Raw genomic sequence first — 12820 nt, 5'->3', positions numbered from 1 at the left:
CTCTCTAGATCTCATCTTCCTTATTTATGAAATGGGAACAATAATAGCACTTACCTATGGTGCGATAAAAATTTGCAGTACTCTTCTGAAATCAACCCCTCCTTTCTCTTCAATCTACATCTTGACCCTATTGGGGGGAAAAAAGTAACAGAGGAACAAGACACAATCTTTATTTCTTCAATTCTTGGGTTCAGGTGTCTGAAGACAAGGGACTAGCGTAAGCAGTTTGGAAGGATATTTGTGTATCTATTTCAGAAAAGATGCTGAAAACAACAACAGCAACAACAAGGAACTCTCTGGGCTGAAAGATTTGGAGAGAGGAAGGAAGGGCCTATGATGCTGAGCTCTGCCTTTGAGGCCCTGTTGTAAGTGGGAATGGGGGCCGAGAAAAGATTGAACCCTCAGGTAGATTCAGGGATACAAATCCTATTCCTGCAAAGAATCCAAATTTGATTGGATCAGTTTATGGAGCAATTTAGGTCCCAGGACATTCATTGTTGAAAACAAAAGAGGGGGCGCCTGGGTGGCTCAGTCGGTTAAGAGCCTGACTTTGCTCAAGTCATGATCTCACAGTTCATGGGTTTGAGCCCTGCGTCAGGCTCTGTGCTGACAGCTCGGAACCTGGAGCCTGCTTCAGATTCTGTGTCTCCCTCTCTGTCTGCCCCTCACCCGCTCATGCTCTGTGTGTATCTCTCTCTCAAAAATAAATAAACATTACAAAAAAATCTTAAAGAAAACAACAGAGGACTCAGCTGGCATTGAATGGAGCTTAACAGCTGGGTGTAGCCAGGGAAAGAGTCAGTCAAAGAGAGCCTTGCCCAAACCACTGTCATCCCAGGGTGACTGTAGGAATACCCAAGGCTGCACTTCCTGAGGACCAATGACAGAGGCTTTGTATTTAGACTGTGGGGAGGAGGGTAAAGACTTCACTAAAATAATCCAGCCAGTCACTAAACAGACAAATAACAATAACAAGCCCTGGAGGCAGTGGACTAGTACCGAGTTGCTACAACATATTAATTGAAATCTTCAGTTTCCAACAAAAAATATATAATTCATACAAAGGAACAGGAAAGGATGACCCATAGAGTGGGACAAAAGCAGGCATCATCATCCAAATGTGGGGAATTCAGCACCTTCACACCCTGCTCCCGGGAATGTAAAATGGTGCAGCTGCTTAGGAACAGTCCAGCAGCACCTCAAGCAGTTAAACATAGAGTTACACATGAGCCAGCAACTTCACTCCTAGGTGTATATCAAGAGAAATGAAATGTTAGAAATAAAAATAAAGAAAGTCAAGGAAGTCAATAGCACAAAAATCAGAAGGGTCGGGGCGCCTGGGTGGCACAGTCGGTTAAGCATCCGACTTCAGCCAGGTCACGATCTCGCGGTCCGTGAGTTCGAGCCCCGCGTCGGGCTCTGGGCTGATGGCTCGGAGCCTGGAGCCTGTTTCCGATTCTGTGTCTCCCTCTCTCTCTGCCCCTCCCCCGTTCATGCTCTGTCTCTCTCTGTCCCAAAAATAAATAAACGTTGAAAAAAAAATTAAAAAAAAAATCAGAAGGGTCGATTGTAATTGGGAAGGGGCACAACGAGAAGCATCAGGGTGCTGTCCAGGGTACTGTTCAGGTTCTTGATGCAGTGATATCACCTGGGTACTTGTTTTGTAATAGTTTGGTAAACTGTATATTTATGTTGTATAAGCTATTTGTTTATGATATTTTATAATAAAAATGTTTAAAATAAGATGAGCTGGTTCAACCAAACCCTTACAGTCTGCAATTTGAACCGGCAGGGACTTGTTCCAGCTGAAACTACAGTGGCTTTTTCTTTTCTTTTCTTTTCTTTTCTTTTCTTTTCTTTTCTTTTCTTCTTTCTTTCTTTCTTTCTTTCTTTCTTGATGGGTATTAGTAAGGAAGACTTTTTTATTGTGATTCAATATACACACACAGGCACACAAGGAAAACACAAGTGTTATGGGACAATACATATCTTTACTCCATGCAGTGTATTCGGCTATGTTTTCTCCTCTATTCTATTTCATTAAAAATGTTGGCTGAACTCACGAAATCAATTTAATAACCCACTGATAGGCCACAATGCTAGCCTTTAACAAGTCTTGTCTAAGATCAAGATGTTAGCAACTCTGGTTTCTCCTGGGGCCTCTCTTCTTGGCTTACAGATGGCCACCTTCTTGCTGTGTCCTCACATGGTCTTTCCTCTGTGTATGTCTGTGCCCTGGTCTCCTCTTACGAGGACATCATTCAGATTGGGTGAGAGCCCACCCTAAAAGCCTCATTTTAACTTACTTACCTCTTTAAAGGCCTTATCTCCAAACACAGTCCCATTCTGAGGTACTGGCAGTTAGATCTCCAAGATACTACTTTGGAAGGAAGATAATTCAGCACATAACAGGCATGACTTCCTGAGGGATAGGGAGGTAGAAGGAGTCAGGAGGAGAGGGGAGAAGGAGTGTCCAAGCCTGCACATCTACAAATGGGGACGAACAGGCAAATGCAGGGCAGCAGGGAACTCTACACCCTCTGGTTGGTCAGAGGGTGAGGTAGGGAGTATCAGGTTGGAGGAGGTGGCAGGGGAGAGGTCCAGGGCCTTGGATCCCATACCAAGCTTTGGTTTGTAGAGCGACGAGTCTCAGCAAGATCTCCTGGGACACTGGAGGAAGATCCCAGAAAGTTAAACTTTAAGGAGTGTCTCAGATGGACCAAGACCCACACTCTGGGCAAAGAAGCTGTAGCTTGACAAGTGTTAGACAGGGGAATGATCCTGACTGAGTTGGAGAGGAAAGACTAGACGGGCAAGAATGGATGCCGAGAGGCCATAGTGGGGGCTGCCCTGAGTGTCCAGCCAGGAAAAGATGATGTCTGAACTGACAATACTAAAAGTTGGCTTTCATAGAGTGCTTATTTATCCCTCGAGCCAGGCCTGAGCTAAGTACCCTGCCCAGATAATCATGTTAAATTCTCTCAACAGTCCTGTGTGGTAGGTACCTTATTATTCTTATTTCACAGAGAAGAAAACTGAGGCCAGACAGGTGAAGAGACTTGCCTCAAGTCACACAGCCAAGGAGAAATGTGTGTGTCGGTAGAGGCAGAACCTGGATGTCAGCCCCGCTCTCTGGCAGTCACTGAGGAGATGGCAGGATTGGTGGGAGCTGTGAGGACATAAGTGGGCGGGATTAGGGACAGATTGAGCATGGGGGCTAAGGGAGAGGGGTGAGCTGTGTGTGGGTACTTCTAGGTCCCTAACTCCCTGTATCTGCAATCAAAAGCCGAAGGGAGCTCAGCCTGCTCCTTCTCCCTCTGCCTCCCCCTTCTCTGCCTTTCCTTCTCAGCATCTCCAGGGGGCTCCCAGGATGCCAGGAATAGGGCTGAGCATTGTTTGTGTGACAGGTACAGATCCCCGTTCATATCTTCCTGCATGTAAGATACAGAGCTTTATGGGGCGCCTGGGTGGCTCAGTCAGTTGAGCGTCCAACTTCGGCTCAGGTCATGATCTTATAGTTTGCGAGTTCGAGCCCTGGTTTGGGCTCTGTGTTGACAGCTCAAACCCTGGAGCCTGCTTCGGATTCTGTGTCTCCCTCTCTCTCTGCCCCTCCCCCCACTCACACTTTGTTTTTCTCTCCTGCAAAAATAAATAAACGTTAAAAAATTTTTTTAAAAAGATACAGAACTTTACTTTTCTCTGACTCAACTTCATCTCTGTTTCTACTGGTGGAAATTCAAGAGTTCCTTCCCTTCATCCCAGCAGGACACAACCGGCACCCAATGCTGTCTGTTCACACGGGTCCCCAGTGAGATGGCCCACCTGGACCTCCACCCTAAGAAGGCCTCTGCCTGGTCAGCCTTTCCCTCTAGGGCTGGTGGCTTCTCTGCTCTCTCCCCTTCACACTAGCCCCTGGCCTTAACTGCTTTTCTGGGGCCCATTAGTCACCTGGAGGGCTGGCTGCAGGCTTTAGAGCTGGGACCTCCTAAGTCTCTCTCCCTGTCACTCCACATCCCTCTTTTCTCCTTCTCCTCGCAGCCCAGTGAATCTTTCTAGACCATGTACTTGGGGGTCACAGTATAAAGCCCCCTACTTGTAACAGATTGTCCAGGCTTTTTCATTTCCTGCTGGGCACAGGCTCAGTTTGAGCTTGGCTTCCACTTCTTCACTTCTTTTTCTCCAACTTTTCTCCTGAAGGTTCAGGTGCCTTATCTCCCAGCCTTCTCCTAACTCTGCAGCGGCTCCTTCTTGGTTCCCTTTGCTCACTCTCTCTTCTCTTCTTTCCCCTCTTTAAATGCTGACTTCTCTTCTCTCCTCCTTGGGAGATCTCACTCCCGGCCCTGGCCCCAAGGACTATCAGTCTCAGTGCTCAGGCTTCCCTCCCAGACCAGGCTCTGTAGCTGGATGGCCCGCAGGCACCTCTGATGTGTGCTGGTCTCAGCTACTTGACAACCAATGTTGTGGCTGGACTGGCCCTTCCGGTTTTTATTATGAATGCAAGATGCCCTCAGCAATAACCATCAGGGAACTTTGAGGGGAGAAAAGGTTTATTACTCACAGGTCCTGGAAATTACATGCCACACCTGGGACCACACAGTCAGTACCCGGAGGGAGAGAGAGAGAGAAGTGGGGAGCACCTTGGGTTCTGCTTTTACTGGGGTCCAGGGTGGGGCCTAGAGTTTCACAGGCTCACTATTTACTGGTGAATTTAAAATGAAAAGAGTTGGAATTGAAAGCACTCAAAGAGTTAAATCAAACAGCCCAAATGCCCGGTTACCAAGATCTGATCTCTGAAACAGGAGCCTCAGGGGGAGATGGGGCCTTGACCTGGCTCTTTATAACTAGACATGTGGCTGGCAACGTGGCTGGCATCCATCTCAAAGATGGTTATCTCCTTGAAGTGGATACCTCTGCAATCAAAGCTTAAGTCAGGCACTGACATTACAAAAAAGACAAACCAGCTGTCAGGGCTTATACTACACCCCCTAACGCAACTCACAGTCATCCGTCTGCACCTACGGCACCTGTGTGCCAACACTAAGCGCGAACCTTATCATTCATTTACCCAAACTCTCTATGCCACAATCTTGAGTATCACCCTGGATGCCTCTCTCCCTCTCCCCCGACAATTTACCCCTCAGGCACAAAGTTCTGTTAATTGACAAGGCAGCCTAGGGAGTGTCAAGTGCAGGGATACTAGAGCCAAAGGTCTGGGTTCAAATTCTGACTCTGCCATTTTCTAGTAGCGTAAGTTTGTGCAAGTGACTTCACCTGTCTGGGTTTCGGTTTCCTAGTCTGTAAAGTGGGGATGATAATAGCACCTATACCTCACAGGATTGTAATGAAGTTTACATGAGTTACTATTCATAAAAATGGACACAGTACAGGCTGCACAAGCATTTATTGACTAAAATAGATTTCTAGCTTCTAAGGATCTCTTGAATTGGTCTCAAGCCACCAACGGCTTTCCACTGTCTTCCTGCCCTGGCCTAATGGGTCTTCCTGCATCTACCCTTGCCCTCCTCCAATCCCTCTACATACCCAAGCCAAGGTCACCTTTCAAAACGCAACCACTTAACACTCTTCAATGACCTCTACTCACAGCCACACACCTTAACAGGATTGACAAGGCTTGGATGATGTGACCCCCATTCACCTGTCGCACCTCACTTTCACCACTGAACGCTCTGACCTCGCACATTTCCAAAGCTAGACTAGGGAATTGCTTCTTTATAATCTGTAAGAGCTGGAATAATCAAAGCTATCCTTTCATTGACAAGAAGTAGAAACTGACAATGAAGCCCAGTTTATGCCAGGCTACATTCTTGGCTCCCTGAGCACCTGCTGTGCCCAACTGTTTTCTGATTCCTTCATTTAGAAAGGATTCATACCTTTATTTGTAAATAAATTTGTAAATAAAGGCTGGGCAGTGTGTGGCACCCAGAGATAAATCATACCTACCCTGGCTTGTTCTGGGCCAGGCTCTCTTCTAAGTACTTTACCTAAGTTAACTAATTTTCTGTGAGGTTGGTACTATTATTAGCCCCATGTTATTAGTGAGTAAATTATTTTGCCCAAGGTGCTTAAGGCACTTGGGGGGCTGAACCTCTGACTTCCACTCAGGTCATGATGTCACGGTTGGTGAGTTTGAGCTCCTCATCGGGCTCGCTGCTGTCAGCACAGAGCTGGCCTCAGATCCTCTGTCCCACTCCCCGACCCCCGCTCCTCCCCCAGGGGCACCCTTGATCTCAAAAATAAAAAAAATAATAAAAAAAAAATAAAAAACAAGAGCCAGTGTGATTCCAGAGTCTTGCTAAGTTTAATGAGGTTGAGTGTTAATAAAGAACTTGATAGACTTCAGAGGCAGGAACAATCACATTTAAGTAGTGGAAGTCCAAACAAACTTCATAATAAAACATCTCACAATTCACAATATGGTTTAACCAAATTATTTCCTTTTACCAGATGAGGCAATATAGTCATGGTAAATGGCACAAGGTCTAGAGTCAGGTGATACCAATATTCATTTCCCAGCCCTGTCACATTCAGAGTAGGTGTTCTTGACCTCATTTTTGTGCCTCAGTCTTCTCGTTTGTAAAAGGGGTATAATAAAATAATATACCTCATGCCGTTGTGAGGATTAAATGAGATAACAATGCCTTTAAAGTGCTTAGCGCCCTGCCTGGAACGTAGCAAGTGCTCAAAAAAAAAAAAAAAATGAAATAAGATGCTGGCTTGTTTTATTTTATTGGGCACAGATGATGTATCAAACATGTTCTGGGCCTGTTAAGCCTCACAACAACTCCGTGAAGGTTTTGTCCTCATTGTACTGCCAATAGCGCATGCTCACCAGGTGCCGGGCATTGCTCTAACATACTTCGCTAACTCAACCCTCACGACGATCCCTAGAACTGTGTCTACATATCATAACCCCCGTTGTACAGGGGGAGGAAACTGAACCTAAGTAACTCGAACAAGTCCACGGCCAGCATGGGGAGCAACCGGGCAGTGTGCTTCCAGGGTCTGTACTCTTAACCATGGCGCCTTTCAACAACTGGTGAGGAACCGACCGGGCTCAGAAAATAAAGAGATTCCCACGCCTGAGAAGCTCTCCGTTCCTTTCAAACCCACGGATTATAATCGTGTCCAGCAGATGGCGCCTCAGAGCATAGCAACGTGCGAGATCGGCATTAGCGGTCAAAACCACCATGCCCACAATGCTGTGCGGGCATTAAGGTCCTCCTCCTCCTCCTCCTCCTCCTCCTCCTCTTCCGGTTTAGCTGTCCGAGGCACCGCCTATGTGCTCTGCAGGCGGAATGTCTGTATCTGAGCCATTCGGGTCCTTCCCCTATCTTCAGATGGCGAGTTAAAAGGTGTTTTCCCTCATATATTACTCTCCTTGCTTTACTAGTTGGAGGGTAGAAGGGCCGAAACAACGCTGCTTTTTTGTTGGCTTCACCTGACGCGAGGACCCTTGACCTCTGACCCAGGATGGCGGCGCCCAAAGCCGTCGCTCTTGCTGTTGCCCTGAGGTGAACTGAGGCCGGGAGTCCCGCGTCATGTCGAAGCTGAACCGGGCCACTCGGGCTCTCAGGAAGCCCGAGGCTGGTGGCGTCATCCGGACCATCGTGCGGGCAGGCCAGGCCGTGTCTGGGCCCCCTCTAGGCCCCATCCTGGGTCAGGTGCAGCGGTGGCTGGAACGCGGAGCGGGAGGCGCCGTGGGGTGGGAGCTAGTACCCGGGTGGAGGGTGCGGGCTCTGGAGCCAGGGAGGCCTCGGTGCAAAGCGCGGCTCTGCTACGTACACGCTTAATGTCTTTGCGTTCGTTACATGGGTCCTTCGAGGCTCATCTTCCTCCGTCCTTCCTCACCGGCTGTGGTGAGGATGGAGGGATGATGCATACAGATCATCCGGCGCGGAAAGTGTTAGTTGAATCCGGGCGGCAAAAAGAGGATGGAAACCGTAATGAAGTGAAGACGAGGGAAGGGACGGACAGAACCTCCTGGGTGGTAGGAGGCCGCCCCTTCCCACACTAACGCCTATGCTCCCCTCCCAGAGAGGCGTTTCCATCAACCAGTTCTGCAAAGAGTTCAACGAGAAGACAAAGGACATCAAAGAAGGCATTCCTTTGCCCACCAAGATTTATGTGAAGGTGCACAGTTGGGACTCTGATCCTGTTTGGTTTTAAGTTTTTATTTTAATTCCAGTTAGCACACAGTGTGACATTAGTTTCGGGTGTACAATACAGTGATTCAGCAACTCCCCACATCACCCGGCGCTTATTGTGACAAGTGCTGGCCTTAATCCCCATCACCTCTTGATCCTGTTGGCTTTTCTTCCTCCTTATTCTCTCTAGTTCCTGGGGCTGGTCACTTGGGGTTTGGGCGCGTCTCTTGCTTTTACCGAGTCCCACCTTCCCCATTAACACAGTGGAGACTAGACCGTATCTTTTCTGAGCCTGTCCTACCATATTGCAGTTCCTTCCTTTGCCTCTCCATTCCACTGGGCTTTTTTTTTTTTTTTTAACATTTATTTATTTTTGAGAGACAGACAAAGCATGAGTGGGGTAGGGGCAGAGAGAGGGAAACACAGAATCCGAAGCAGGCTCCAGGCTCTGAGCTGTCAGCACAGAGCCTGACTTGGGGCTTGAACCCTTGAACTGTGAGATCATGACCTGAGCTGAAGTCGGACCCTTAACAAACTAAGCCACCCAGGCGCCCCTCACTGGGGCTTTTAGAGCAGAGTTGGGCTTGGACTAGAAGTGACAAAGCTGTTTGCTACAGATATATTTTCCCTGTGGTTTTGTGGTCTGTTAGATGGACACCATCAGGAGGTGAATCAAGGGAAGTGGCGGATAGAAGTTAGAAGTTCTCTGGGCCAGGGCAGTAGGGGTTAGGGGAGGCAGGAGACATATTCTCATATATGTCTTTTTCCATTAAGCCTGACAGGACATTTGAGATCAAGATCGGACAACCCACTGTTTCCTACTTCCTGAAAGCAGCTGCTGGGATTGAGAAGGGGGCCCGGCAGACAGGTAAGGGTCAGGGTGGGCTCCCGGGAGTCTGGGGGCTCTTGAAGGAAGCAGGGGCACCTGAAGGTCTACTTGTTTCTTCCTCCCAGGGAAGGAGGTGGCAGGCCTGGTGACCTTGAAGCATGTGTATGAGATTGCCCGAGTTAAAGCTCAGGACGACGCCTTCGCCCTGCAGGATGTGCCCCTGTCCTCTGTTGTTCGCTCCATCATTGGCTCTGCCCGTTCCCTGGGCATTCGTGTGGTGAAGGAGTGCGTGTCCTGGGAAGGTGCAATGGGAGGGGAGGGCTTGGAAAATTCTGGACTCTGGGGCAAAGCTGAGAGGGCCCATTACAGTGGGAGGGTCAGCTTCTGAGTCAAGGACCTTAGACTTCTTAGGAGTGGGGAGCCTTATTCATCTATTTGGAACATGAATATTAAATGCCTGTTACGTGTTAGATATCGTTCTGGACATTAAATACAGCTAGGAACGCGACAGCCATGCTTGGTCCCGCTCCTGAGTTCAGTTCAGAGCTGGAGGCAGATGCATAAATGGAACATTAGGCTGCTGAACAGTCACTGTTGACAAAAGTAACTACAGGTGTCTTGAGAACAGAGAGTAGAGCTCCTGATTTTGCCTGGAGTGTCAACGAGGACTTCATAGAGGAGGTGACATCTAAGCAGAGACTTGGAAAAAGAGGTCACGGATGGGGGAAAGATCCCTGTGAAGGACAGAAGGTGAAAAAGTGAAGCAAAGAAGTGCAATGTGATCTGGTATACGATGCTAGAAGCAAAGTGGGGAATAGGAAGAGAGGTGAGGCAAATGGACCCGCTGGGAAGGCCAAAGGCTGTCTATAGCTGTCTCTAGTTCAGACTTGATCCAGAGGCCAGAGGGGGCCTCCTCCTAGAGCTTGGGATGACCTCAAGAATTGTTTCTTTGAGTGAAATGTTGAATGGAAGGGCATCTGGCTCAGGCAACAGCAGGGTCAGTACTTGGTCCTTTATGGGCCTCTTGCTGGTTTGCGTCCCATGCTGAGGCTGATGGTTGTTTCCTAAGAGAAGTGAGGTTAAGCATGGTACAGGGATGGGCTTGACTTTTCTCAAATCTTTACTTTTACTAGGAGTACAGAGACGAGTCAGTCTGACCCCTGCTTGCGGGGAGGCATGTGTGCACAGCCAACTGACTTCTTTGTACAAAGTGTTCATGGGCACAGAGGAAGGGGCAGTTGATCTGGACTGGGGGATAGCCGTGACCTCAAAGGACTAGTGGGGCTTTAAGGAGGGAATAAAAGGCAGAGGTGGGGGGTGGGAGTGGGGTGGCAAAGCTGTGGAGGCTGGGGAGTCCAGGAAGGGAGAAAGTGTGCTGAGACAGTGCCATGGGCCCTGGAAAGCTCCCCAAAGGTGACTGGCCACTCACTCACCATCTGTTTTTCTGCACCTGCAGCCTCAGTTCAGAAGAGTTGGCAGCTTTCCAGAAGGAGCGAGCCGCATTCCTGGCTGCCCAGAAAGAGGCAGATTTGGCAGCCCGGGCGGAAGCTGCCAAGAAGTGACCCCTGTCTCCTACCCTCCAGGATTTTGAAGGGAACAGCTGGAATGGAGGCCAGTTGGAAAAGCTGTGCCAAAGGGGAGGCAGGGAGGTGACACCAATCTGATTGTTATTTCCCTGACTTTAAATTATATATTTTTTTTATGTATGACAGTATCAAGGGCTCAAGCCTAAATAAACATCCTGTGTCACCCACTCTCAATTTCTGTCTTGGGACCCCAGGGGACAGGGACCAATGCTGACAGTCGCCAACATGGACAGACCTCATCTACCCTAAGGAAGGAGTGTCTTCCTACATGCCGTGGAATCCGATGCTCAGCCAAGCAGAGCACCTTGCCCAGGTTTTGAATCGGTGGCAAAGGGAGGAGTTAGAGCTCCTGGCTTCCGATTCGAAATCTGTGTTTTCTCCTCCCCGGGGCCGGGAGAACAGGTGGGGGCCATGGAAGCCGAGACTTGGGTGTACGGACGCAGCAGAGGTATCTCGTGCCGCCGTCAGAAATCTCTCTTCTCTCCTTGGAGACTTGCCACCTCAGCAGAAACGGCCTGCTGTGGGGACTTGGCGCCGAGCAGAGTCACTGCAAAGAGCACCTCAGGTCCCAGGCACTGCTTCAGGCCCCTCTCCTAAGCTGACCCCTGGCCTGGGTCCGGTGTTAGCTGAAAGTGAACCACGGTGGAGTTAAGGGCTGCAGACCTACAGAAGAAGCAGAGCTTCGGTAGGTACCTGCCCACGTTGAGGGAGGTCTTTGGGAAGCCCCTGGCCTTTTGCTTTCCTCGCTATCCAGAACGCCGAGGATTCCTGTCCTGTCAGCGAGAGGAGGAGTAAGGGCAGGAACGGGATTCACGTTTACTAAGCATGTTAGGCGCTAGGCACCCCCTTTTACCCTGAGGGTTTGGAAAGCATGGGAAAACAGGACTGAAACCCTCATGTAATCCCACCGCCCCGATGAGACTCCTGCCGGTATTTTGGTGTTTATCTTTTCCACTGTTTTCTTTGTGTATGTATTTATATATAAGACTACTTAAGAAATTGGAGGGGCACCTGGTGGCTCAGTCGGTTAAGCGTCCAACTCTTAATTTCGGCTCAGGTCGTGATCTCACACTTGGCGAGCTTGAGCCCCGTCTCAGGCTCTATGCTGACAGTGCAGGGCCTGCTTGGGATTCTCTGTCTCACTCTCTCTGCCCCTCCCCAGGTCTCTCTCTCTCTCTCTCTCTCTCTCTCTCTCTCTCTCTCTCTCTCAAAATAAACTTAAAAAAAATAAAAAAAAAGGTTGGGGTCATATCCTGGATACTGTTTGATTCTACTTTTACTTCTAACTTGGCAACAGAATATTTTCTGGGGGCGCCTGGGTAGCTCAGCTGGTGAAGTGTCCAACTCTTGATTTCAGCTCAGGTCATGATCTCGTGGTTTGTGACATCAAGCCTGCATCGGGCTCTGTGCTGACAGCACGAAGCCTGCTTGAGATTCTCTCTCTCTAGGGCGCCTGGGTGGCTCAGTTGGTTAAGAGAGTCTCTCTCTCTGCCCCTCCTCCACTCTCTCTCACTCAAAATAATAAATAGACATTTATAAAAAACATTTTCTGTTATGAATTCTTTTCCTCAAGTGATTTTTAATGACTCCCTAGTATACAGGGGTGCCTAGGTGGCTCAGTCAGTTAAGCACCTGACTTTTGATTTCAGCTCAGGTCATGATCTCACAGTTCATCAGATTGAGCCCTGCATCGGGCTCCGTGCTGACAGTATGGAGCCTGTTTGGGATTCTTTCTCTCCTCTCTCTGCCCCTCCCCTGCTCACGTATATGTGTGCTCTCTCTCTTAAAATAAATAAACTTAAAAAAAATATGTATGCATGCAGCCTTGTGACGAACATCATTTGGATAACAGTTTTGAGTGGCTTACGTGTCAGGCACTGCTTTTTTGGCACTCCTAGAACTGAGGACACAAGAATAAATATGACAGATATTTTCTCCCTTCAGAGATGGCGTTTAATAATAATTATCCAGAAAAAATTAGTTACAATTACTACCGTGACAAAGGAGAGGTATGACAGGCTGGGAGAGTGTACGAGGGGTACAGCCAAGCCTGGAGATTCAGTGAAGAGTTCTCAGGGGAGGTGATTTTAAGCTAGAGGGGTTGAAGGCAAGACCTGAAGGATGACTGGGACAACTGGGGGTGAGTTCAGCATGGGGTCTCAGGCAGAGCTGTGTCGTTACCTATCACTGCATGATGATATTATCGCACACCTAGTGGCTTAAAACACTGTCTCCATTTC

General features: G+C 48.6%; 1 protein-coding gene across 3 annotated transcripts; it reads left to right on the top strand.

The window, feature by feature from the left end:
* The first annotated feature begins 7281 nt into the window (after window positions 1–7281).
* On the top strand, window positions 7282–10748 carry MRPL11 (mitochondrial ribosomal protein L11). 3 transcript variants are annotated; one of them, XM_047072218.1, is made up of 6 exons: window positions 7282–7373; window positions 7491–7682; window positions 8056–8151; window positions 8940–9033; window positions 9120–9296; window positions 10451–10748. In XM_047072218.1, exons 2-6 carry the CDS (start codon window positions 7560–7562, stop codon window positions 10645–10647), a joined length of 687 nt encoding a protein of 228 aa, XP_046928174.1. In that variant the 5' UTR covers window positions 7282–7373; window positions 7491–7559; the 3' UTR covers window positions 10648–10748. The 3 variants fall into 3 exon arrangements, with proteins under 3 accessions (XP_046928174.1, XP_046928176.1, XP_046928175.1); XM_047072220.1 differs by having other exon boundaries at window positions 7283–7373; window positions 9120–9279; XM_047072219.1 differs by lacking the exon at window positions 7282–7373 and having other exon boundaries at window positions 7403–7682.
* Window positions 10749–12820: the final 2072 nt, after the last annotated feature.

This window comes from Lynx rufus, unplaced genomic scaffold (genome assembly GCF_022079265.1).
Source record: "Lynx rufus isolate CCGP_SWC_20201006 ecotype Redwood Valley unplaced genomic scaffold, mLynRuf1.p SCAF_9, whole genome shotgun sequence".
Lineage (NCBI taxonomy): Eukaryota > Metazoa > Chordata > Mammalia > Carnivora > Felidae > Lynx > Lynx rufus.
This window is presented reverse-complemented; position numbering and strand designations above follow the sequence as displayed.

Excerpts from the sequence above, each read along its gene's own strand:
- MRPL11 (XM_047072218.1), top strand. The coding sequence starts at position 7,560 with ATGTCGAAGCTGAACCGGGCCACTCGGGCTCTCAGGAAGCCCGAGGCT. Across the intron at positions 7,683-8,055 it reads TAGGCCCCATCCTGGGTCAG|AGAGGCGTTTCCATCAACCA; the intron begins GTGCAGCGGTGG and ends CTCCCCTCCCAG. Across the intron at positions 9,034-9,119 it reads GAAGGGGGCCCGGCAGACAG|GGAAGGAGGTGGCAGGCCTG; the intron begins GTAAGGGTCAGG and ends TCTTCCTCCCAG.